This window comes from Neomonachus schauinslandi, chromosome 15 (assembly GCF_002201575.2).
Source record: "Neomonachus schauinslandi chromosome 15, ASM220157v2, whole genome shotgun sequence".
Classification (NCBI taxonomy): Eukaryota; Metazoa; Chordata; class Mammalia; order Carnivora; family Phocidae; genus Neomonachus; species Neomonachus schauinslandi.
The window spans coordinates 15100379-15121822 of record NC_058417.1 but is presented as its reverse complement, the minus strand read 5'-3'; the positions used below and the strand labels follow the sequence as shown (position 1 = coordinate 15121822).

Genomic DNA, 21444 nt, shown 5'->3' with positions numbered 1-21444 from the left:
TTGTGTGCCCTCTCTCGCTGTGCCTGTCAAATAAATAAATAAAATCTTTAAAAAAAAAAAAAAGTTGTTCCTAGAATTCCATCAAAAGCAAATTCTGAGGGGACTCAGCAGTTACTGTGGCCTGTTATCATCCCAAACCTATGAACACCAGAATTTTAAATGGAAAAGAAAGGGCCTGGGGGAAGACCTAGAAACAATAATAGGATGGAAGCAGGAGTGCCAGGAGTTTCAGCACGACTGGAAGAATGGTCAATCGTAGCTTTAGAAGTAGCCTCTGGACAGGATTCATACTTCCCGGGTTGTGCAACTACACACTTACTTCAATTACGAAAGCAGCAAATGTCCAAAAAGCAAGGCACTTTTTAAGAAAAACAATCTTCAGCCCTCCCTTACCCAGAGCAGACCTGTACATACAACCTGGCACAGTGAGTTGATCCTACAAGAGTGCCAACCCAGGGTCTTCCCCAAAATAGTGTAACGGAAACAGCACAGGGCTTGTTTAACATGCATATTACAGCTTTTGAAAAGGAGTCTATCAATTGCAAAACAGATGATCTCAGAAATGTTAAAATATATTTTTTAAATGGTCACTTTAGAGAAAATATTTCAAACATTAAGAATTTTGATAAACAAAAAGGTAGAACGGCTTAATGGTTAAGAACATGGACTCTGTAGGCGTACAAACCCAACTATGAATCCTGTTTGAATACAACTAGCTATGTGGCTTTGGCCAAGTTCACCTTCTCTGTTTCCCTATTTGCAAAATGCAGGTGACAACTCCTAGAACTATTATTTATGTGCTAGATTAGAGACACTGCTTAATAACGAGCACAGTGCTGGAGCACCTAGGTGGCTCAGTCAGTTAAGCGCCTGACTATGGCTCAGGTCATGGTCTCAGGGTCCTGGTATCAAGCCCCACTTCTGGCTCCACGCTCAGTGGGGAGTCTGCTTGTCCCTCTCCCTTTGCCCCTACCCCGTGTTCGTGCTCTCTCAAATAAAAATCTTTAAAATTAAAAAAATTCGCACAGTGCCTGGTACACAGCCAATACTGAATGTTAGCTATTAGTTGTTCTATCAACTACAGAATTAGTAACTCAAATGATACATAAGTCAAGATAGCGCTTGATTTTGCTTAGCCGACTGGATCCAGAGTAACTTCCTCTAAAAGCTCACAATTCCTTTAATGACCCATCCTAGAATTTCACCGTGACTCCTATTGTTACAATTTTCAAAACAAAGATTCATCTTTAAAATGCCATCTCAGCACGCTCACTCTCCTACTCTCCTAGGATCAATAGCACAGCAGCTGATTTGTGATCTTACTAAACTCTCAAGGCAAAAGCCAAGTTAGAGGTTTACATTTATTCCATCAAATTCCCCTTACAATAATCCAACTTAAAAGTTCATTCTCATCTTCCTTGAAGAAGCAAAACCTAACTTTGCATATTGGTTTTTCTGGCCACCAGTTCCAGAACCCAAGTGCAGGAAAAGACACATTTATTGGTGCTTCCAACATTTTAAAATACCTTTGGGTTTAAAACATTTTTTTTTTCAAAGCAAAACACTAAGAATTATAACATTCTTAGTGAAACATAAATTGCATTCAAATTGTAATGGTATCTCAAGTTTCTATTGAAACCAACTGATCCTCAGAGCACTAGAGAGCTGAAACAACTCCACCTTTTCAGACCGCAGACAGAAGTGGGAGTGACACTGTCCTTACAGGGCTGTCACCTTTCTGCAGTCTTTCCTGGTTGCCAGTCTTCCAATTTTTTATAGGGATCTAAAGACCTGTACCAATCACCACAATCCTTCCCCAAGTACCATAAATGGCTTCTTTGGGTGGCAAGTTCTTTTCTCTCCATACCAAGATTGCTACATTCTTGAGCATGCTCATGGTATCCTGAGTTTGCTGAATACAAGAAGTCCATCCACAGAGCCAACTAGAGAACGCTTTCACTAAACACACACCTGTGACATAACGACAGAAATCACCCCCACGAGCCAGACTATTTTGTAAAAACATTACCCATGTTTGTTTGACTCTTCAAGTCCAGGTACCTGTGCATTAGTGTTTAGTATTGGAGCAGACTGCAAAACCCCAAGTTCCATTATCTTTAAAAATCTGTGATACAATTTTAAGAATTCCTTCCTTCAGTTTTGGACCTTGATGCAGCAGACATTCGGCCACTTTACTACTGGAAAAAGAACATATCAACCTGAAGATCTCTTGGACACAGATCCACATCTCTCCAACTATCTAATGGAATAGCAATACAAAAAAACCTTTTTTATTCTAATTATGGGCATACGCATATTTTAATAAGATAAAAACTACTAGGACACATCACTATTCTGTTAATTTCCTAAGTCTTCACTACTGAGAATTAAGCCAGGGTATACTTTTGGTGTCAACATCTCATTTAGCAATGAGTCAAGTGTGGTGATGGAGCGGATACTCTCATACATTGCTGATGGGGGGTGGGAACACGCTATAAAAGTGGAACAACCCCTTTGGAAGGAAATGGGCAGTATGTATCAGTTGAAAAGTTATGTTCCCTCCCACAGGAAATCCAGAAATGTATCATACAAATACACATGCAAATATTTAAGTGGAGACAGTTACAAGGATATTTAATGCAGCACCATTTATAATAGCAAGGCTGGAAACAATCTGAATGTCCAAAAGGAGTCAACTAGTTTTAAAAAAAATCAGGAGTACATCCAGGTTACACAGTCACTCAAATTAGATCTAAATGCCTGATACAGAATGGTCTATAGTAACTAAATACCTACACACACTGATGTATAAACTATTTCCGGAAGAAACTACTTAACAATGAGTGTCTCTAGTAAGGGGGTGGCTACACAGTTCTACCATGTGTACATGTACTACTGAGAATGAATGTAACTATTCTTTTCTGCTCCTGCCACTGACCTTTAGAAGTGGTAATGCGGGGGTAAAGTAATTTTACTTCAGCCTAAGGAAGATTATTCTGACACATTCAGCCTTATTTGGTTTACAACCCAAAATTCCATGCTAGAAAATGATCCATAATTACACCTTGTGTAAGTATGAGTTTGTACTTTAATGATTAAAATAAATACCGTGCTGCTACCTGGTTGAGAAGATAGGATAGTAATGAATTGACTTGGGTATTCTTCAACAACCAGGTTACAGGTAAAGAAAGTTTTTTTTTCTAAAAATACACATCATCTTTGGGAAACACAAGTGACTTGTGGAAGAAGGGGAGGAATCTTTCCACATTTAGGCAAACAATACTGTCAATGTGTTTGGACTAGAGTTTATTTTAGAAAGATAAAGGATGGAGGCGCAATAATATTTGGCATTTTTAATTTAGGTTTGTTTTATTTAAGTTTAATGTTAATTCCATGCTGTGTTTCAGTAAGAACAATACAGATTCTGTATCTGTGGCTCCAGTCAGATATCCAGTAGTACAAATTAGCTTCAAGTTACACATACTGAACAAAAGAGGTTGAGCGAGCGAAGGGGGGGGGCCCCAAGGGGAAAGGGAAGGAGAAGAAACAAAGAATTGGAACACGCATGCAGGCTTTTCCATACCACCTTCAATGCTAACCTGCTTTAGAGGGAGAGTAAAAGTAGGCAAGAATGAGCAGCCACGGATTGTTGAACTGTTACCAGCACCATGCTTTTCAGCAACATTTCAGCAGAGTTTGAAACACTTTTTACAGCAAAACCATTACAACAACTCTCCAAACAATCTTTAACCCACTTCAAGCTAACACCCAATTAATTTTAAACATTGGTATAAAATTTGATTTAAACAATTAGAAAAAGGAAAAATGATACCACAATGCCTCTATAGTGTGATTAACCTCTCTCTTAGATGCTTGCATCACCTAGAAATTTAATGGCTTTCGAATGTAATTTCCATTTCTAATGGTGATCTTGCCACATCTGGCAGGAGACAATACAGTAATGCTGAAAAAGCCTCTATGCAGTCCTGTTAGTGTCTTAAAGAACCTAAAAGCTGGGACCAGTAAAATCCACAGAAATTCACTCTTGCCTTTAAGAACTTTTGAAAACTGTTTAAAAAAAAAAAAAAAAACCAACAGGGCAGGAACCTAAATTCTGAGACCAAATGTAAAAGTCAGATTTGGTGGTTCTCAGTGACAATGGGGGAATTTCCAATGGGAGTGGGATGGGAAGGAATGGGGTGGTCAGAGATGGTTTCTCTTGTTGGCTTTTATGTCTCACTGATTTTCATCTTCCACATCCTGCAGCGCTTCTTTATTCTGCTCTTCACCTGCAAAGAAGAATGAGTTAATTATTTTATACTGACTAAATTAGACTCTGTGGTAACAAAGAAAGGTATCATTCCAAGCACAGACTCCTTATATTTGCTACAATTGGTATTAAACACAGACAGCCAAAGGACTTCTATCCTCCTTGACACCCGAGATGCCTAAGCCAAGAATTGCTGCTGGATCAAGGTCCTGAATGGTCAATAATCAGGATGAAAAAAACTGATGCACAGTAAAACTATTTTTATGCTAAATAAGCTCTTAAAAGTAGACAGCCAAGGTAACCATATTACTAAATGATTTTCAAGCTTTCATGTATATCTTGGGCCAAAATACTTTCTCAATAACCTCACCTCTTCAAGAATCAAGGGTACTTAGTTTTTTTGGTAAAATCTACCCAACAAGCTCCATGTGAAATGCTTCAGTAGAAAACTGAGCAGTAAAACGCTCCAAAGAAGTTATGTAGTTTTAGAGGGAGGGTTCTGCTTTTTTTAAATGAGTTTACATTTTGTATCTTAGCCAGTCACACCAAACCATAAACCAAATTTCTTACTCCAGAGTGAAACGGCACGCTCAAAGTAAACCAGACCGCTGAGGTTATTAAAGAAGGGCATTTGGACCAGTTCTCTCATGCCATTTTTCTCTTCCCTTAAAACATGATGATTGGCCTGAGGAGTTTCAACTGCACTATGACATGCAACAGAAAGCCAGCTTATTCACTGGAGAATCATCTACCTATTAATAAGCATTAAATAAGTCAGCCATAATACAGAAAGCATGCAGGCTTTTGCTAAATAATAATGAAACAGGTAAAAGTTACACTGTTTTGTGCTCTAACGAATCACTACAATTCCTATGTAGTTAATAGTTTGAATCAAAATAAGTACCAATTAACTAATCCAACAATCATTGCGGTTCAGACAATCCATCCATTCATATTGCTTGTTAATTAGGACGGACAAATGACACTAAGACTGGCTGCATACCAACATAAAGCATTTAACCCGGAGGAGTGCTTTTTAAACAGTCTGAAAGACCTTGATATGATAAACAATGCAGTTACAGCAACAAGGATTAGGTAAATATAGTTTTAGACATTTTAAATTTTCTTCTGACAAAAATGTCTGATATTGAAATGTGACTCTTAAAAAGTACTTAAGGTACATAAAAATTTTTGACTCATATATATAGAAAAAGACATGCAAAGAAAGACAAAAAACTATTTACTAAGGAAAGAAATGATGCACCACCCAATGGTTCCCGAAAAATGTATTCGAACTTAGGAAATGAGAGTAACATTCACGCTCATTTTTAACAGCAATACACTGCCAAAATATGGTTAACAACAGAGCACACTCTAATTCGCTTATAAGCAACCATTAGATTTGCCAAAAGTTCCAAGTAACTTTGGCATAGAATATTGTCAGATGAGTCACACCCAACCAGAGGTAGACAGGGGTAGCAGATCATAAATGTCTTAGAAGGTTTCACATCCTAGAATGTAGAACAGGCAGTTTTGTAAGCAAAAGGATGATGATATATGCAGGCATGATTAGTGAAGAACCAAAACTAAAAAGCAGAATTTGCTGTGCCATGATAATGACTTACAAAGTAGAGTTTTTAGGAAAGGAAGAGTTGGATTTTCCTTTAGGAATCTATATTGCAAGGAGAAAGGGAGGGAGAACAATCACATGAAAGCAACATTACAAGAAAAACAAACCCAGAGAGCAGGACAAAAGAAAACATCAATGATTTAGGGGAGTCAGATTTGGGTCTTTTTAACTTTGTATAAAGTTCACTCTACAAAGTATCTGTTCCTCTTACCTTTAAAAGGATGAAATAATATCCTCTTAAAAGGTACACAGAAGGGGGAAAAAAAGGTTTCTTTGGATATGTATTTCTTTGCCCACTGTTTCCTGATTTGGGGGGAAGAAGGGAACAGGCAGAGAACACACATTTCCTTTCTATGGACTTGTGTATGAAACGGTCCTCTGAACATAGGTTAAGAGAAAAGGACTGAAATCACTTGATGAGAAATAGTGGTAATGTTTATAAAGATGTTCCAACACAGACAGAAGTAAACATATTTTGCAGTTAAAAAAACACCTCAGTAAAAGCTCAGGAATCACATACACATTTCTTCCTTTAGAAACCTTTAATTCAAGTGTTTCTTTACACCATTTTTCATAATAAAATTAAAAAGAAAACTATCTAAATAATGCTCAACTAAATCCAACATCCTGGGAAGCTGCCAATTTCATGGCTGCAATTTTGCAGAGATTCTAAGACACAAAAACCAAAATAATAAAACTAATGTAATAAAAACAATTTTCATATAGTGTATGTAATACTACACCTTTTAGGAAAATAGCGAATAAATTACTAGTACCCACAACGATTTGTAAATTCAGATAATTTGTTAATTTTACTAAAATGTCCAGAGACTACTTGAATTTTTCACTGTTAAATGTATGTTTCATAGTTTCAAATATTTTATCACAAAGCTCTTAAATAAAAATTAGTCTGTTTCAACCAAATTTAATCAGTGGTCCGATTTACAAAGTCGTAAGAACTATGAATCAAGTGGATTTTACTGTATTTAAATAAAACTCTTTTAGGATTAAAGAGAAATCTATGCTGAAATGTAATAAAACATCTCTGTACAGGGGCGCCTGGGTGGCTCAGTCGGTTGGGCGTCTGCCTTTGGCTCAGGTCATGATCCCGGGGTCCTGGGATTGAGCCCCGCACATCGGGCTCCCTCCTTGGCGGGGAGCCTCCTTCTCCCTCTCCCACTCTCCCCCTGCTTGTGTTCCTGCTCTCCCTATCTCTCTGTGAAATAGATAAAATCTTAAAAAAAAAAAAAAAAAATCTCTGTACAAAGAACCTTTGGAACTATGTAAAGTAGTTTCAAGAAAATACCCTATTGTAGAAGGCAATCTATTTCATAAAATGTTTGATTACCAAGAAAAAGAATTATTTCTGGTTCTATGTAAAAACAGAATGACATATAGTTTACTCTGATTAATCAATTATTGGTTACCAGTGATAAATAAAACATTAGAAAATATACTTTATTTCCATTTAGTTTTATAATCTAGCAAGCTTAGTTATAAAAGTTGGCATGAAATGTCTAAAACAAGCAATGTTTCAACCCAGGTGACCTTGTTATTTTCACCCTCAGAAAAATGCCCCCAGAGGTCAGAGGGGTATATACCTTACTTAGGTCAATACCGCTTACCAAACTCTCCACGTTTTCCTTTTATCCCCTCAAACAGGGAGTTATTAGTCTTCTCTGAGGGTGACTGTGAAGAGTCCAGAGCAGTTTGGCCATTCTTCTGAGTAGTTATTGTTTAGAATACAACAGAATGTTAAAGCTGGAAGGAACCTCAAGTCATTAGTTCAGAGATGGTTGGTTTTGAATCCCACAGACTGGCAGCAGTTGCCTGAAGTGCTGTGTTGGAAAGTAGTATGTGGCTCCATCTGGCTTCATTGGGTATGTGTGCAAGTAGGTCACATGTGCCACATATCTCAAACCAACCTTAGTCAAATATCTAAATATTTCATAAAGCTAGCTGGTTTTAAATGAGTCACCTAATTCTCACTTTAGTACCTAAGAAGTCTAAAATCTGACTCTATCCTTCCAGAGTAAGGAAACACAACATACAAGCCCGGAAAACCCATTTTCAGAGGTACATTTAAGAAGTGGAACCCTTCCAAAGACAGTCCAGCATGCTGGCTTAACCAACAGACACAGCCAGCCTCAAGCAATACAACATATGATTCAATTTGGGTAATATACTCTTAAAGGATCTGCAACTAAAATTGACAAACTTTTTGTTTCCACTTCCCATACCACCATCACCAACTGTAAAGCTAGCTCATAAAATGATTACATCACTCTGGTTTTTGCGCTCTGTGCCCTCCACCTCCCCCCACCCACCCTTCAATGATCTATCATGGATAAAAAGATTCTTTGGAATAAGCAGACTAAAATCTCCTTTAAAATCAACAATTATGCAAATCTGGGCATTTAGAGGATAAATATTAACCCCCCATCACAAGACTAAGCTTTGTAAAATACTATTTATAACTAAAAACAAACAACAAAAACAGAGACACCAGACCTCTTAAATAAGGAAGAGCAGGACATTCCATTTGCTCTATAAAATCCAGAGACAAAAAAGTTCCTTCTTTAGATAAAGATTTCCACAGAGAAGATGATTCATATTTACTGACACCATCTAGTTTTAACCTGAGGATACTAGTCAGCCAAGCAGTGATCGTGACATTCAAATACAATTACTTAGATCCCTAAAATTGAATCTGAGAAAGATAAAATGAGCTGCTTCCTGCCTCCATCTTCCAAAACAGTGAGAGAAGCAAACTAAGTTTAGCTAGCATTAGAGACAAAACTTTTAAAGCTTCGAATATTAAAAAAAGATCCCCCTTTCCAAACAAGTCTTTTACACATAATCGTATAGCCCCAAACGAAAATGTACTTTGAGATCATTTGTTATAAAGGCAGTAATTAAAATTTGATAGTTTGGAGGATAGGCTGAGTCTAAACTGTAGCTTAATGTGAAGAAATACCAAGAAATTCCTAAAAGTAAAAAGACCCAACAACTGAAAGAGATGCATTTAACTTCGGAGTTTCCTTACCATCACCCTGCATGTCTGAAGTCCATAGTGTCAGATTATCACGTAACAACTGCATGATAAGTGTAGAGTCCTTATAGCTTTCTTCACTCAGCGTATCCAGTTCTGCAATTGCGTCATCAAAAGCTGCTTTTGCCAACCTAAAAGTATTTACATAAATATATTACAAAAATAAGCCCAAAAACAGAAATGACATGTCAGAAATCAATCTTTTTCTTCAGTTATCCTACAGTACGTAATAGTGACACTGAGTATCTTGGGTTTTAAATACCGAAATAAAGAAAAAACAGATATAAGTGATGAAAATTAACTTTCTATTTCATTTTGTATCTAGCAAATTTGGAGGCAAATTTTTGGAGTACTTCTTTTTAAGAAAAACAAACAAACATTCCCCCCAATGTGGAGCTCAAACTCCTGACCTGAAGATCAAGAGTTACATGTTCTACCAACTGAGCCAGCCAGGCACCCCAGAGCACCATTTCTTACTAGGCTTTTGACAAGCATATCAGTAAACAGAATACACAGACCAAACTCTAACCTGAACCACCACCAAAATATATGCATAATAAAAGTATTACGAAGTTCTAGTCAACAGCTCACTTACTTAAAATTTTAATGTAAAAAGATGAAATGTTGGACAGCTCAGTTTAATTCCAAAGAATTTAATGTTAACGAAAGCAAAAAAACAAAAACAAAAAGGCAATATAGAACTCACAGTAATGTGATATATAAGCCATTTGCTAGAATTTAAAAGAAACAAAATCAACATTTACTGGGTACGCTGTATGATGTACACCAAGTGATGCGGGACACTAGTGGAGAAACAGAAGAAACACTCCCAGTCCACAATGAACATGTAAGAATAGAGGACTGATACATAAAACTATTATAAAACAAGTATGAAGTGCTACTCTGGAGAAAGTACTTAAACCCTAGAGAATGAGCAAATTAGGAAGCCAAATATGAACTCATCTTAAAGGGTAGGAGAAGAGCATGAATGCAACACTAAAAATTAAAGCAAATGCATAGGGGTGCCTGGGTGGATCAGTCAGTTAAGCATCTGCCTTCGGCTCGGGTCATGATCCCAGGATCCTAGGATCGAGCCCCACATCGGGGGTCCCTGCTCACTGGGGAGCCTGCTTCTCCCTCTCCCTCTGCTGCCCCCCCTACTTATGTTCTGTCAAATAAATAAATAAAATCTTTAAAAAATTAAAATTAAAAAAATGGGGGCGCCTGGGTGGCTTAGTCGTTAAGCGGCTGCCTTCGGCTCAGGTCATGATCCCAGAGTCCTGGGATCGCGTCCCACATCGGGCTCCCTGCTCAGTGGGAAGCCTGCTTCTCCCTCTCCCACTCCCCCTGCTTGTGTTCCTGCTCTCACTGTCTCGGTCTCTGTCAAATAAATAAATAAAATCTTAAAAAAAAAAAAAAAATATGGAACCAACATACAAAGATGGAGAACGGCTCATAATAAAATAGAAAGTATGTACACTAAGAGCATAACTATATTAACATGCCCACAAAGACTAAAAGCTAATATAAAAAAAATTCTATTATAATTCCACTCTCCCACTATAAAGTTAAAAATTGAACCTACCAACAAAAATTTTCCCCATCAACATAATCCAAAACTGCTATCCTAGTGAACTGAGATAGGGTTGATCTTAAAATCATCCAAACAGTTTCATTAAGAGCCAAAAGAATTCTCTGTTACATGGCCAAGGCTGCATAAGGCAATCCCAGGAAACAAAACAATTCTCTTTTGTAACTTTTTTCCACTTTCACAGTGAGAGCTTTTGTTTCTCTTCCATGACTTACCTGCAGGCACGGTCAGGGGAATTAAGAATTTCATAGTAGAATACAGAAAAGTTGAGAGCAAGACCTAAGCGAATTGGATGCGTTGGTGGAAGTTCTGTCATTGCAATATCACTAGCAGCTTTATAAGCCACTAGGCTGTTCTCTGCAGCCTCCTTCCTGTCATTTCCTGTGGCAAATTCAGCCAGATACCTGTGGTAGTCCCCTTTCCTAAAACAAAACAAAACGAATAGAATTAGGAAAAATAACTTTGTAAATGAAAGTAAAGTGTCGAGATTTTATAGTCTATAAAATGTGACAAAAATGTTTAATAATTAACATGGATACTTCAATAATTTCACAAACTCTCTTTCAGCAAAGATGGACTATTCAGTTTTCCTCCTCAGAGTTCAGAATACCAAATAAGCAAAATCCTAGAGAAAGTAACTGGAAAGCCTCAAAAATCAACAAATGTATCACTGACTACAATTAAACATAAAAAGGTGGTTCCAAAAAAACGGCATGACAGTTTGTTAATTGTGAAACAAAACTTCCACATAAAATGTTAAAATTGAACTCTGTAATACACTGCTACAGCTGGTGGGTAACTCCATACAAAAACAAATGCAAATAGATAAAATCTAGTACTCTTACAAATAAACAGTCTGACCACCTTAAATGCAACAGTAATTGTTCATTAGCAGTGAATACACAAATGAGCACTCAAAAATTAAGTTTTAAAAATCCTTCCTTCCATGTAACTATCCTTCTAACATTAAACAACTATTCTTTCAATAAAAGTTGAACACCTACACAGAAAAAGTGGTAATTCTAGGGGGCCAACATTTAATCTGACATTTTCCCTTCTAGTATAGAACCTACATTTTATAATAGAAAACCTTGGACTCGCCAGTGTTAGCTGCTGGAATGAGGTGTTTGTCCAGTACATCCAGAATGTCACAACAGATTAACTTTAGCTCAGTCTCAACCTGAAAAAAAAAAAAAAGTCAAAAATTGTCTAAGAAATTACATAAATTGACACATTCTCCCTCTAGTTTTTGAGGAAGAGAGCCACAGTAAACATAACGAACATCTCTCTCCAAACTTTCTTCCCCACTCTTGATAAAAAAGCAGAGAAAAGTTGTCTCCAGGTTATAGTAATTATCTTCCTTCTACATGCTGTTAGTTTAGTGCTTTAAAAAAACCACCACCACCACCACCACCACACAGGGGCACCTGGCTGGCTCAGTTGGTGGAGCATGTGACTCTTGATCTCACAGCTGAGTTCAAGCCCCACACTGGGTGTAGAGATTACTTAAAAATAAAATCTTAAGGGCGCCTGGGTGGCTCAGATGGTTAAGCGTCTGCCTTCAGCTCAGGTCATGATCCCAGGGTCCTGGGATCGAGTCCCGCTTCGGGCTCTCTGCTCCTTGGGAGCCTGCTTCTCCCTCTGCCTCTCTCTCTGTCTCTCATGAATAAAAAAAAAAAAAAAAAAAAAATCTTAAAACAAAACAAAAACCACCAACCAACAACCTCATCATTCAGCTACAGAACTGAGAGTAACACTAATTACTACTTACTAAATGCTGCACATTTATATTAATTAGCATATTTAATGAGGTAGAAACTATGTCTCCATTTACATGGGGAAGCAAAGATTATGGTATTTGGCCAAAAATCAACAACTTAAAGAACTTCAAGAGGGAGATCCAGGATTTGAACCCAGACAGGCTGTAAAGCCTAAGGTCACAGTTTACAAGAGATGGAATAAAAATTCAAACCCAGGCACAGTCTGCCTCCAATGCTCATATTTCTTTTTTTTTTTTTCAATGCTCATATTTCTAACCACTACTATGCTCAATAGCCAATCACTTTAGTGGCTGAGATCCACAGTCCGTTATTAGCACCAAAAATCTGTACACTAAAGTAAATATTGCCACTTATCTAAAATTTATCACACTAAAAATGCATACCACCACCGAATACACATACGTTATCTTGTTCTCTGTTTTCTATTAATTCATGGTGACACTGCTGACCTTTCCAAGTTCTTATGCCCTCTGGAACCTTCTTTCCATTGTAAAGAATTCCCCTATTCTCTCTTCTATAATCTCATCCTGATCTTTCCTGAATAAACTACCTCCCTTGTGTCTTTTCAAGTGGCAATGACTAGAGGACCAAGACAACTTCTGAATTCTCCTAGCTCCCCACTGACTCAGTATAACTGGCTATTACTCCAAACAGCTCCTCTTTGGAAGCTCATCCTCCATGTTCTAATTTCTAAGACTCTGTCATCAGTGGATCTCTCTAGGTCTTTCATCCATATTCAAAGCCTATCCCTCTAATACCTGGTATCACACCAAGGTATTACACCCATGTTCCTTTCAACACAGTTCCTTGATCTCAACTCCATGACCTCTTTTGTCAATATCCCTAACTGTGTTGCTTTATCCAAGTCTTAAATTCTACTATTTTACTACTGGACTGTAACTTCATTTTTTACTTCCTTTATTCCTGTTATTTCTACTTAGGGACACATCAAGACACCCAGCCTCTTGAATCTTTCATCTTTCCCCGATTTATCAGTCCCTCTCTTTGCTTCCTTTCCTACTTAGTCCAAATGCCACAATTTAGCACAGACTTCTCTCTCTTCAGCACTTTTAACTTTCTCATTTCATCATCCTGCTGAGACACCAAACTTCTCTACTGACAATCCATATTCTTGTTCCAACATATTTGAGGTTAATGGACACAATGATATCCTTCTTTGTGACCCCAGGTATGTTAATCAATCACTCAGAACCTTATTTTCCCATCTATAAAGTAAAACAATAACCTATTCTTTACAGGGTCATTTAAATACCCTACTTTGCACAATTATATGTACTTTATAAAAAATATCTCCCCTTTCAAAACAGTGTCCAACAGAGGTAGAGATAATTAATAAATGTAGTTTCTGGGGATGCCTGGGTGGCTTAGTCGGTTAAGTGTTCTGCCTTCAGCTCAGGTCACGATCCCAGGATCCTGGGATCGAGTCCCGCGTATCAGACTCCTAGCTTGGCGGAGACCCTGCTTCTCCCTCTGCCTGCCACTCCCCCTGCTTGTGCTCTCTCTCTCACAAATAAATAGAATCCTTAAAAAAAAGAAAAAGGTACTTTGTTTTCCTTCTTCCTACCAATTTCATTCCCCGGGCTACTTCGGGAGTCTTCCTGTAAATTTCCCTCGCTGTATTCTAAACGTGTATATATGTGCCTCTTTCACCAGGATCAGTTTCTGCAGTAGTCCTATTGACATTCTGGGACAGATAATTCTTTGCTGTGTGGTGCTGTCCTATGCCCAATGGAATATACAGCAAGCAGCATCCCTGTTTCTACCCACTGGATGCCAGGAGCACCCACCAAGTTGTGACAGCCAAGGATGTCTTCAAAGATTGCCACATGTTCTCTGAAGAGCAAAATCACCTCTAGTTGAAAACCACTGACTAGATCAATAGCTACTGTACTTTTTTCACAAAAACTCACGGTAAGAAAAATTACATATATTTATATAAACAAATGTAATATCTGAAACAATAACTTCATGAAACGTCCAATGCCCTCTAACATTTTTTTTCTATTAAAAAAAAAAAAACAGTGCAAGACTGTTGAATCACAGATCTGTACCTCTGAAACAAATAATACAATATATGTTTAAAAAAAAAGAAGAAAATAGGAGGGGAAGAATGAAGGGAGGAAATTGGAGGGGGAGACGAACCATGAGAGACTATGGATTCTGAGAAACAAACTGAGGTTTTTAGAGGGGAGGGGGGTGGGGGGATGGGTTAGCCTGGTGATGGGTATTAAAGAGGGCACGTTCTGCATGGAGCACTGGGTGTTATACACAAACAATGAATCATGGAACACTACATCAAAAACTAATGATGTAATGTATGGTGATTAACATAACAATAAGAAATTAAAAAAAAAAAACAATGACTAGACTGAGCCTCCATAAGCATAGTAACGTTATTTGTCTCATCTTCACACCCACAGCACCTAGCAAATTGTGTGTTGTTGTTTTTTTTTTTTTGTAAAGATTTTATTTATTTGACAGAGAGAGACACAGCCAGAGAGGGAACACAAGCAGGGGGAGTGGGAGAGGGAGAAGCAGGCTTCCCGCTGAGCAGGGAGCCCGATGCGGGGCTTGATCCCAGGACCCTGGGATCATGACCCGAGCCGAAGGCAGATGCCTAACGACTAAGCCACCGAGGCGCCCCTGTGTGGTTCTTAAGAGGTACAAAAACACTTGCTAAATTCTCCTGAATGGTAATTTCAAGTCACTCAATGAAGCATTTGCAGCTAACTCAACAAAAATAAAGATTAAATTATTTCTCTACTTGTGTGGTGTTCAAAACTGAACGCCCTCTGCAGCTTCCAGAGAAAAATTCTTCATCTCTTTCCTGAAATATTGTATAGACTATATTCCCTAATCCAGGTAAGTAAAAAATGCAAATCCATTAAAATATAAAATGTTATTACATACGTATACAACACATGCATACTAGGCTGTGATCTAAAATGTCCAAAACCTGGGGCGCCTGGGTGGCTCAGCCGTTAAGCGTCTGCCTTCGGCTCAGGTCATGATCCCAGGGTCCTGGGATCAAGCCCCGCATCGGGCTCCCTGCTCAGCAGGAGGCCTGCTTCTCCCTCTCCCACTCCCCCTGCTTGTGTTCCCTCTCTCGCTGTCTCTCTCTGCCAAATAAATCTTTAAAAAAATTAAAAAATAAAAATAAAAAAAAAACATCCAAAATCGGGGCACCAAGGTAGCTCAGTCAGTTAATAACCTGCCATCAGCTCGGGTCATGATCCCAGGGTCCTGGGATGGAGCCCCATGTCAGGCTCCCTGCTCAGTGGTGGGCCTGCTTCTCCCTTCCTCTCTGCCCCTCCCCCTACTTGCACGCTCTCGCTTTCAAATCAATGAATCAATCAATCTTAAGAAAGATGTCCAAAACCTGGGGCACCTGGCTGGCTTAGCCAGAAAGACCATGCCACTCCTGATCATGGGGTCATGAGTTCAAGCCCCACACTGGGTATAGAGATTAAATTAATAAAACTTTAAAATAAAATATCCAAAACCAGATGCCAAGAAGGCATCTTTCTTTAAAGATGTGTAGGATATGATAATCTCACCATTTGCCGATATTCCCGAATCATTTTTAGTTTGTCTTCTCCTCCCTTGTTTTCTTCTTTCTGTTCAATGCTGCTGATTATTCTCCAGGAAGCTCTTCTGGCTCCAATCACATTTTTATATGCAACAGATAGGAGGTTTCTTTCTTCAACTGTCAACTCCACATCCATTCCTGCTACTTTCTTCATTGATTCCACCATTTCTGTAAGGGAAAAATAAAATCAGACCTTACAAAGTAAGTTTTGTTATACAATATCCCTTCACAATAGGTCTTTTTTTCTGTCAAGCTAGTATAAAAAGGCAAGAATTTTAACAAAAATACAATCATCGAAACTAGTAGAGTTGCCTAGGTGACTCGGTTGGGCATCTGCCTTTGGCTCGGATCATGATCCTGGGGTCCTGGGACCGAGCCCCGCACTGGGGCTCTCCTCTCTCTCCCTGCCCCTTCTCTCAAACAAATAAATGAAATTTTTAAAATTTTAAAAAATTGAGTAAAAAAACTAAAAACATGTAAAAGGAAGTAAACTAAAAGCCAAGAACAAGAGAATCTGTAATAAAAGACATATAGAATCAAAACTTCATATAATTCAAAACTAATTCACAGCATGGTTTGGAAGGATCTAACTCATTAAATAAGGGAACTGGAGGGGGCACATGGGTGGCTTAGATGGTTAAGCGTCTGCCTCCAGCTCAGGTCATGATCCCACGGTCCTGGGATCGAGCCCTACATAGGGCTCCCTGCTGAGCAGGGAGCCTGCTTCTTCCTCTCCTTCTGCTCCCCCTGCTTGTGCTCTCTCACTCTGTCAAATAAATAAAATCTTTTAAAAAGGGGGGGGGGCGGCGCCTGGGTGGCTCAGATGGTTGAGCGTCGGCCTGGGATCGAGCCCCACGTCTGGCTCCTGGCTCAGTGGAGAGCCTGCTTCTCCCTCTGCCTCTCCCCCTGCTCGTGCTCTGTGTCTCCAATGAACAAATAAAAAATCTTTAAAAGGGGCGCCTGGGTGGCTCAGTCAAAAGTGTCTGCCTTCGGCTCAGGTCATGATCCCAGAGTCCTGGGATCAAGCCCCTCATCAGGCTCCCTGCTCAGCGGGAAGCCTGCTTCTCCCTCTCCCACTCCCCCTGCTTGTGTTCCCTCTGCTTGTGTTCCCTCTCTTGCTGTGTTCTCTGTCAAATAAATAAAATCTTAAAAAAAAATACATATTTAAAAAATAAAAAGGGAACTAGGGAGACACCTGCCCATTTCCTAGTACAAATAATTGAGCTGGCAGTTTAGATAAAAATTAAAAAGTTATAGGCTCTAGGGGTGCCAGGGGTGGTGCAGTCGGTTCAGTGTCCGACTCTTGGTTTCGGTTCAGGTTGTGATCTCAGGGTGGAAGGGCCAAGCCCTGCGCTCAGCAGGGAGTCTGCTTGTGTTTCTCTTTCCCTCTCCTTCTGCCCCTCACCCCCACCCCACCACTCTCTAAAATAAATCTTAAAAAAAAAAAAAAAGTTATAGGCTCTAAAATATATTTTCTTACAAATAAATTATTTCCCAAGTAAATACAAATAAACTATTTCAAAGTCATGGGAGGAAAGAACATTCATATAGCAAACATAACATTTGAGCATCTGGTTAATCACAAACACAAACCAAACTTATCTTTAGATGTTTCCACCCTTCCTCCTTTAGAAGGACACTGTCCACCTCATATGAATTCAATTAACTAGCAAAACTTCTAATGGTTCCTATTTGTTACCACTAGGTGGCGACCAAAGAAAGGGGCCCAGATAAATCTTAGAGGAGAGCCCCAAGTAAAGGAAAAAATAGGTAACACAATGCACATGAGGGGCCCCTAGGTGGCTCAGTCAGTTAAGCATCTGACTCTTGATCTCAGCTCAGGTCTTGATTTCAGGGCCACGAGTTCAAGCCCCACACTGGGTAAGGAGCCTACTTAAAACAAGGGGCACCTGGGTGGCTCAGTCAGTTAAGCGTCCGACTTGATTTCGGCTCAGGTCCTGATCTCAGGGTTGTGAGATCAAGGCCTCTCCCTCTAGCCCTTCCCATTGCGTACATGCTCTCTCTCTACTCTAATAAATAAATCAATCTTAAAAAAAAATAGAACAACGCATGTGAATGCAGAGGAAGAACCAAAAACAGCTCAATGAACACTAACCTAATAAATATATTAATGAAAACAATGCCTTTAGAAAAGACTAAACGCCATATTACCATATGCATAGCTCTCCAACTTCACTGATTCAGAATCTTTGGTCCTAAGACCCAAGAATCTGCATTTTAACAAGCACCCTTAGCTTACATTAACACTAAACATAAGGAATACCTTAAGGTACAATGCAGATGGTAACTTTATGAAACACTGCTTAATAGCTAAATTATGTGTCATCCCAGGGAAATACATTTAAAAACATTATCCTTTCAGGAATATCAGGAAATTAATAGAAACATTAAGATGGTAAGGTCTTTGGAAAACAGTTTGGTAGTTCTTATACAGTTAGAACACCTTAAGACTCAGCAATTACACTACTAGGTATTACCCAAGAGAAATGAAAACATATCTTCACGAAGACTTTTTACACAAATGTTCATTCACAGCAACTTTATTCAAAATAGAGAAGATGAAAACAACCCCAAAGTCCATGTATACAATGGAATACTATTCAAGAACAAAAAATAAACCATGGATATGAGTAACAACACGGATGTACAAAATCATGCTAATTGAAAAAGGACAAAAAAACCCTATCTAATTCATTTTAAGTTCTAGAAAATGCAAAACTATAAAGATAACAAATAAAGTGGTTACCAAAGTATGGGGATGAAGTGAGGAGAGCTTGTGTGCAAAGGAAATTTGGGGAGTAAGAGTTCTACTGTGGTAGTTATACAACTGAACAGATTTATCAAAACACTGAACAGATTTAACGAAACACTGAACTGTACAGCTTAATCCTTGAATAACACAGGAGAGCAGAGGGGGCAGACCCACCAAGCAGTCACAGTCAGAAATCCAAGTATATCTTTTGACTCCCCAAAAACTTTAATAGTCTACTGTTGATGAGAAGCCTTGCTGATAATTAACACATATTTCTGTGTATTATATGTATTATATACTGTATTCTGCAATAAAGCAAACTAAAGGAAAGAAAATGTTATAAAGAAATTGTAAGAGAAAAAATGTATTCACTGGGGGAAAAAAAAATCCGAAAAATCCGCCACGTAAGTGGACACAGTTCAAACCCATGTTGTTAAAGACTTGTCAACTGTACACGTAAAAGAGATCTATTTTATCGTATCCAAATACTTTAATAAGGCATATTTTTAAAATGTAATTCTGGAACATTAAGAAAAATATTAGGGGGCACCTGGGTGGCTCAATCACTAAGCGTCTGCCTTCGGCTCAGGTTATGATCTCAGGGTCCTGGGATCGAGCCCCGCGTCAGGCTCCCTGCTCAGCAGGAGGCCTGCTTCTCCCTCTCCCACTGCCCCCGTTTGTGTTCCCTCTCTCACTGTCAAATAAATAAATCTCTAAAAAAAAAAAAAAATGTATTAGGAAGTACAGTAGTAAGACCATTAATTCATTTGTGGAAGCCTGGCATTCATTTGAAACATCTTTTTTAAATTATAATCATGAAGGGGCACCTCGGTGGCTCAGTTGGTTAAGCAACTGCCTTCAGCTCAGGTCATGATCCTGGGGTCCTGGGATCGACCCCCACATCGGGCTCCTTGCTCAGCGGGGAGCCTGCTCCTCCCTCTCTCTGCTATTCCACCTGCTTGTGCTCTCTGTCAAATAAAATCTTTTAAAAAAAAAGTAGTATAGTCATGGGGAAAAAAGGTAAATTCAGGGGCAGTGGAGTCAGAGGGTAATTTCAAGCTCACTTGCATACTAGTTTTTTTTGTTTTTGTTTTTGTTTTTTTTCAAAAACTAACAAATTAAACATGCCTCAGAAGTGAACCAGTAATTCGCTTTTCTAAATTGGCCCCAACAAAGCAATTTAAAAAGTAACCTAGCTACACCAAAAAGACCATTAATCCTTTTAAACTGTAGGACTCTACATCATTATATATGAAAAAAACTATACACAAATATCTAATACCACACCAAAAATTTAACAGTATGTCTCTGGGTACTATTCCAAAATAATAATTTACATTTCCTTCACTTTTCTATGCTTTAAAATTTTTCAACATTTTTTAAAGAGGTTTATTTATTTGACAGAGCTAGCACAAACAGGCGGCAGAAGCAGGCTCCCTGCAGAGCAGGGAGCCCAATGTGGGGCTCGATCTCAGGACCCTGGGATCATGACCTGAGCCAAAGGCAGACACTTCATGACTGAGCTACCCAGGCGCCCCAAAATTTCTCAACATTTCAACAATATTTTTACAGTAAGGGGGTAAGAAAGGGGAAAATATATTTAAAGCACTCAATGATATTCTATCCCAGATTCAATTAAATGTAACATTCTCTTCATTTAGAAAGCCAAAAACAAGGCAAGAAAGACAATGGTACAACTACAGAAGCAGCAGTTGTCCAGTTTTAGTAAGAAACAGCTTTATTGATCATTCACATATACAATTCACCCATTTAAAATGTACAATTTAGTGGTAGTTTTAGTATATTCACAAAGTTGTACCATTACCACAACCAATTTTAGAATATTTTCATCACTTGAAAAAGAAACGCTCCATACCCATTAGCAGTCACTTCCCACCTACCCCCAATTCCCTCAACCCTAGTAACCACCTACTTTAATCTCTATGGATTTACCATTCTGGACATTCCATATAAATGGAACCATATACAGGAATACCTTGTTTTATTATGCTTCACAGAATGTTTTTTTTACAAACTGAACGTTTGTGGCAACCCTGTGTGAAGGAAGTCTATCGGTATCTGATTTCCAACAGCATTTGTTCATGTTTCTGTGTCACAATAATTCTCTCAATATTTCAAACTTTTTAATTATTATATTTATTATGGTGATCTGTGACCAGTTATCTCTGATGTTACTATTCTAATTGTTTTGGGGCACCACAAACCACACCCATAAGATGGCAAACTTAATCCATAAATGTGTTCTGACGGTTCCACTGACCTGCCTGCCATTCAGTGCCATGTCATGTCTCCCCACCCTCTACCATCTCTCCCCCTCTCTCCTCAGGCCTCCCTATTCTCTGAGACACTCCAATACTGAAATTAGGTCAATTAATAACCCTAAAATGGCCCCTAAGTCAAGTGAAAGGAAGAGTCACACATCTCTCCCTATAAATCAAAAGCTAGCAATGATTAAGCTTAGTAAGGAAGGCATGCTGAAAGCTGAGACAAGCCAAAAGCTAGGCCTCTTACGCCAAACAATCTTCCAAGTTGTGAATACAAAGTAAAGGTTCTTGAAGGAAATGAAAAGTGCTTTACCAGTTAACATAGGAATAGAAGCAAAACAGCCCTATCAGTGACAGTTTCGGAGAAAGTTTTAGTGGTCTGGACAGAAGATCACACAAGCCACAACATTCCCTTAAGCCAAACCTAATCCAGAGCAAGGCCCCAACTTTCT

General features: G+C 38.7%; 1 protein-coding gene across 1 annotated transcript in view; it reads right to left on the bottom strand.

Annotated features, from left to right (window-relative positions):
• Nucleotides 1-3291: 3291 nt before the first annotated feature.
• The window catches only part of YWHAE (tyrosine 3-monooxygenase/tryptophan 5-monooxygenase activation protein epsilon), a 54061-nt gene continuing 35908 nt past the window's right edge, over nt 3292-21444 (bottom strand). The window contains exons 2-6 of the mRNA XM_021703950.1: nt 15903-16102; nt 11617-11723; nt 10759-10965; nt 8947-9083; nt 3292-4289 (exon numbers count right to left, since the gene is read on the bottom strand). Of these exons, the coding sequence (XP_021559625.1) occupies nt 4237-4289; nt 8947-9083; nt 10759-10965; nt 11617-11723; nt 15903-16102 (704 nt within the window). The 3' untranslated portion in view covers nt 3292-4236. The remainder of the gene's footprint in view (nt 4290-8946; nt 9084-10758; nt 10966-11616; nt 11724-15902; nt 16103-21444) is intronic.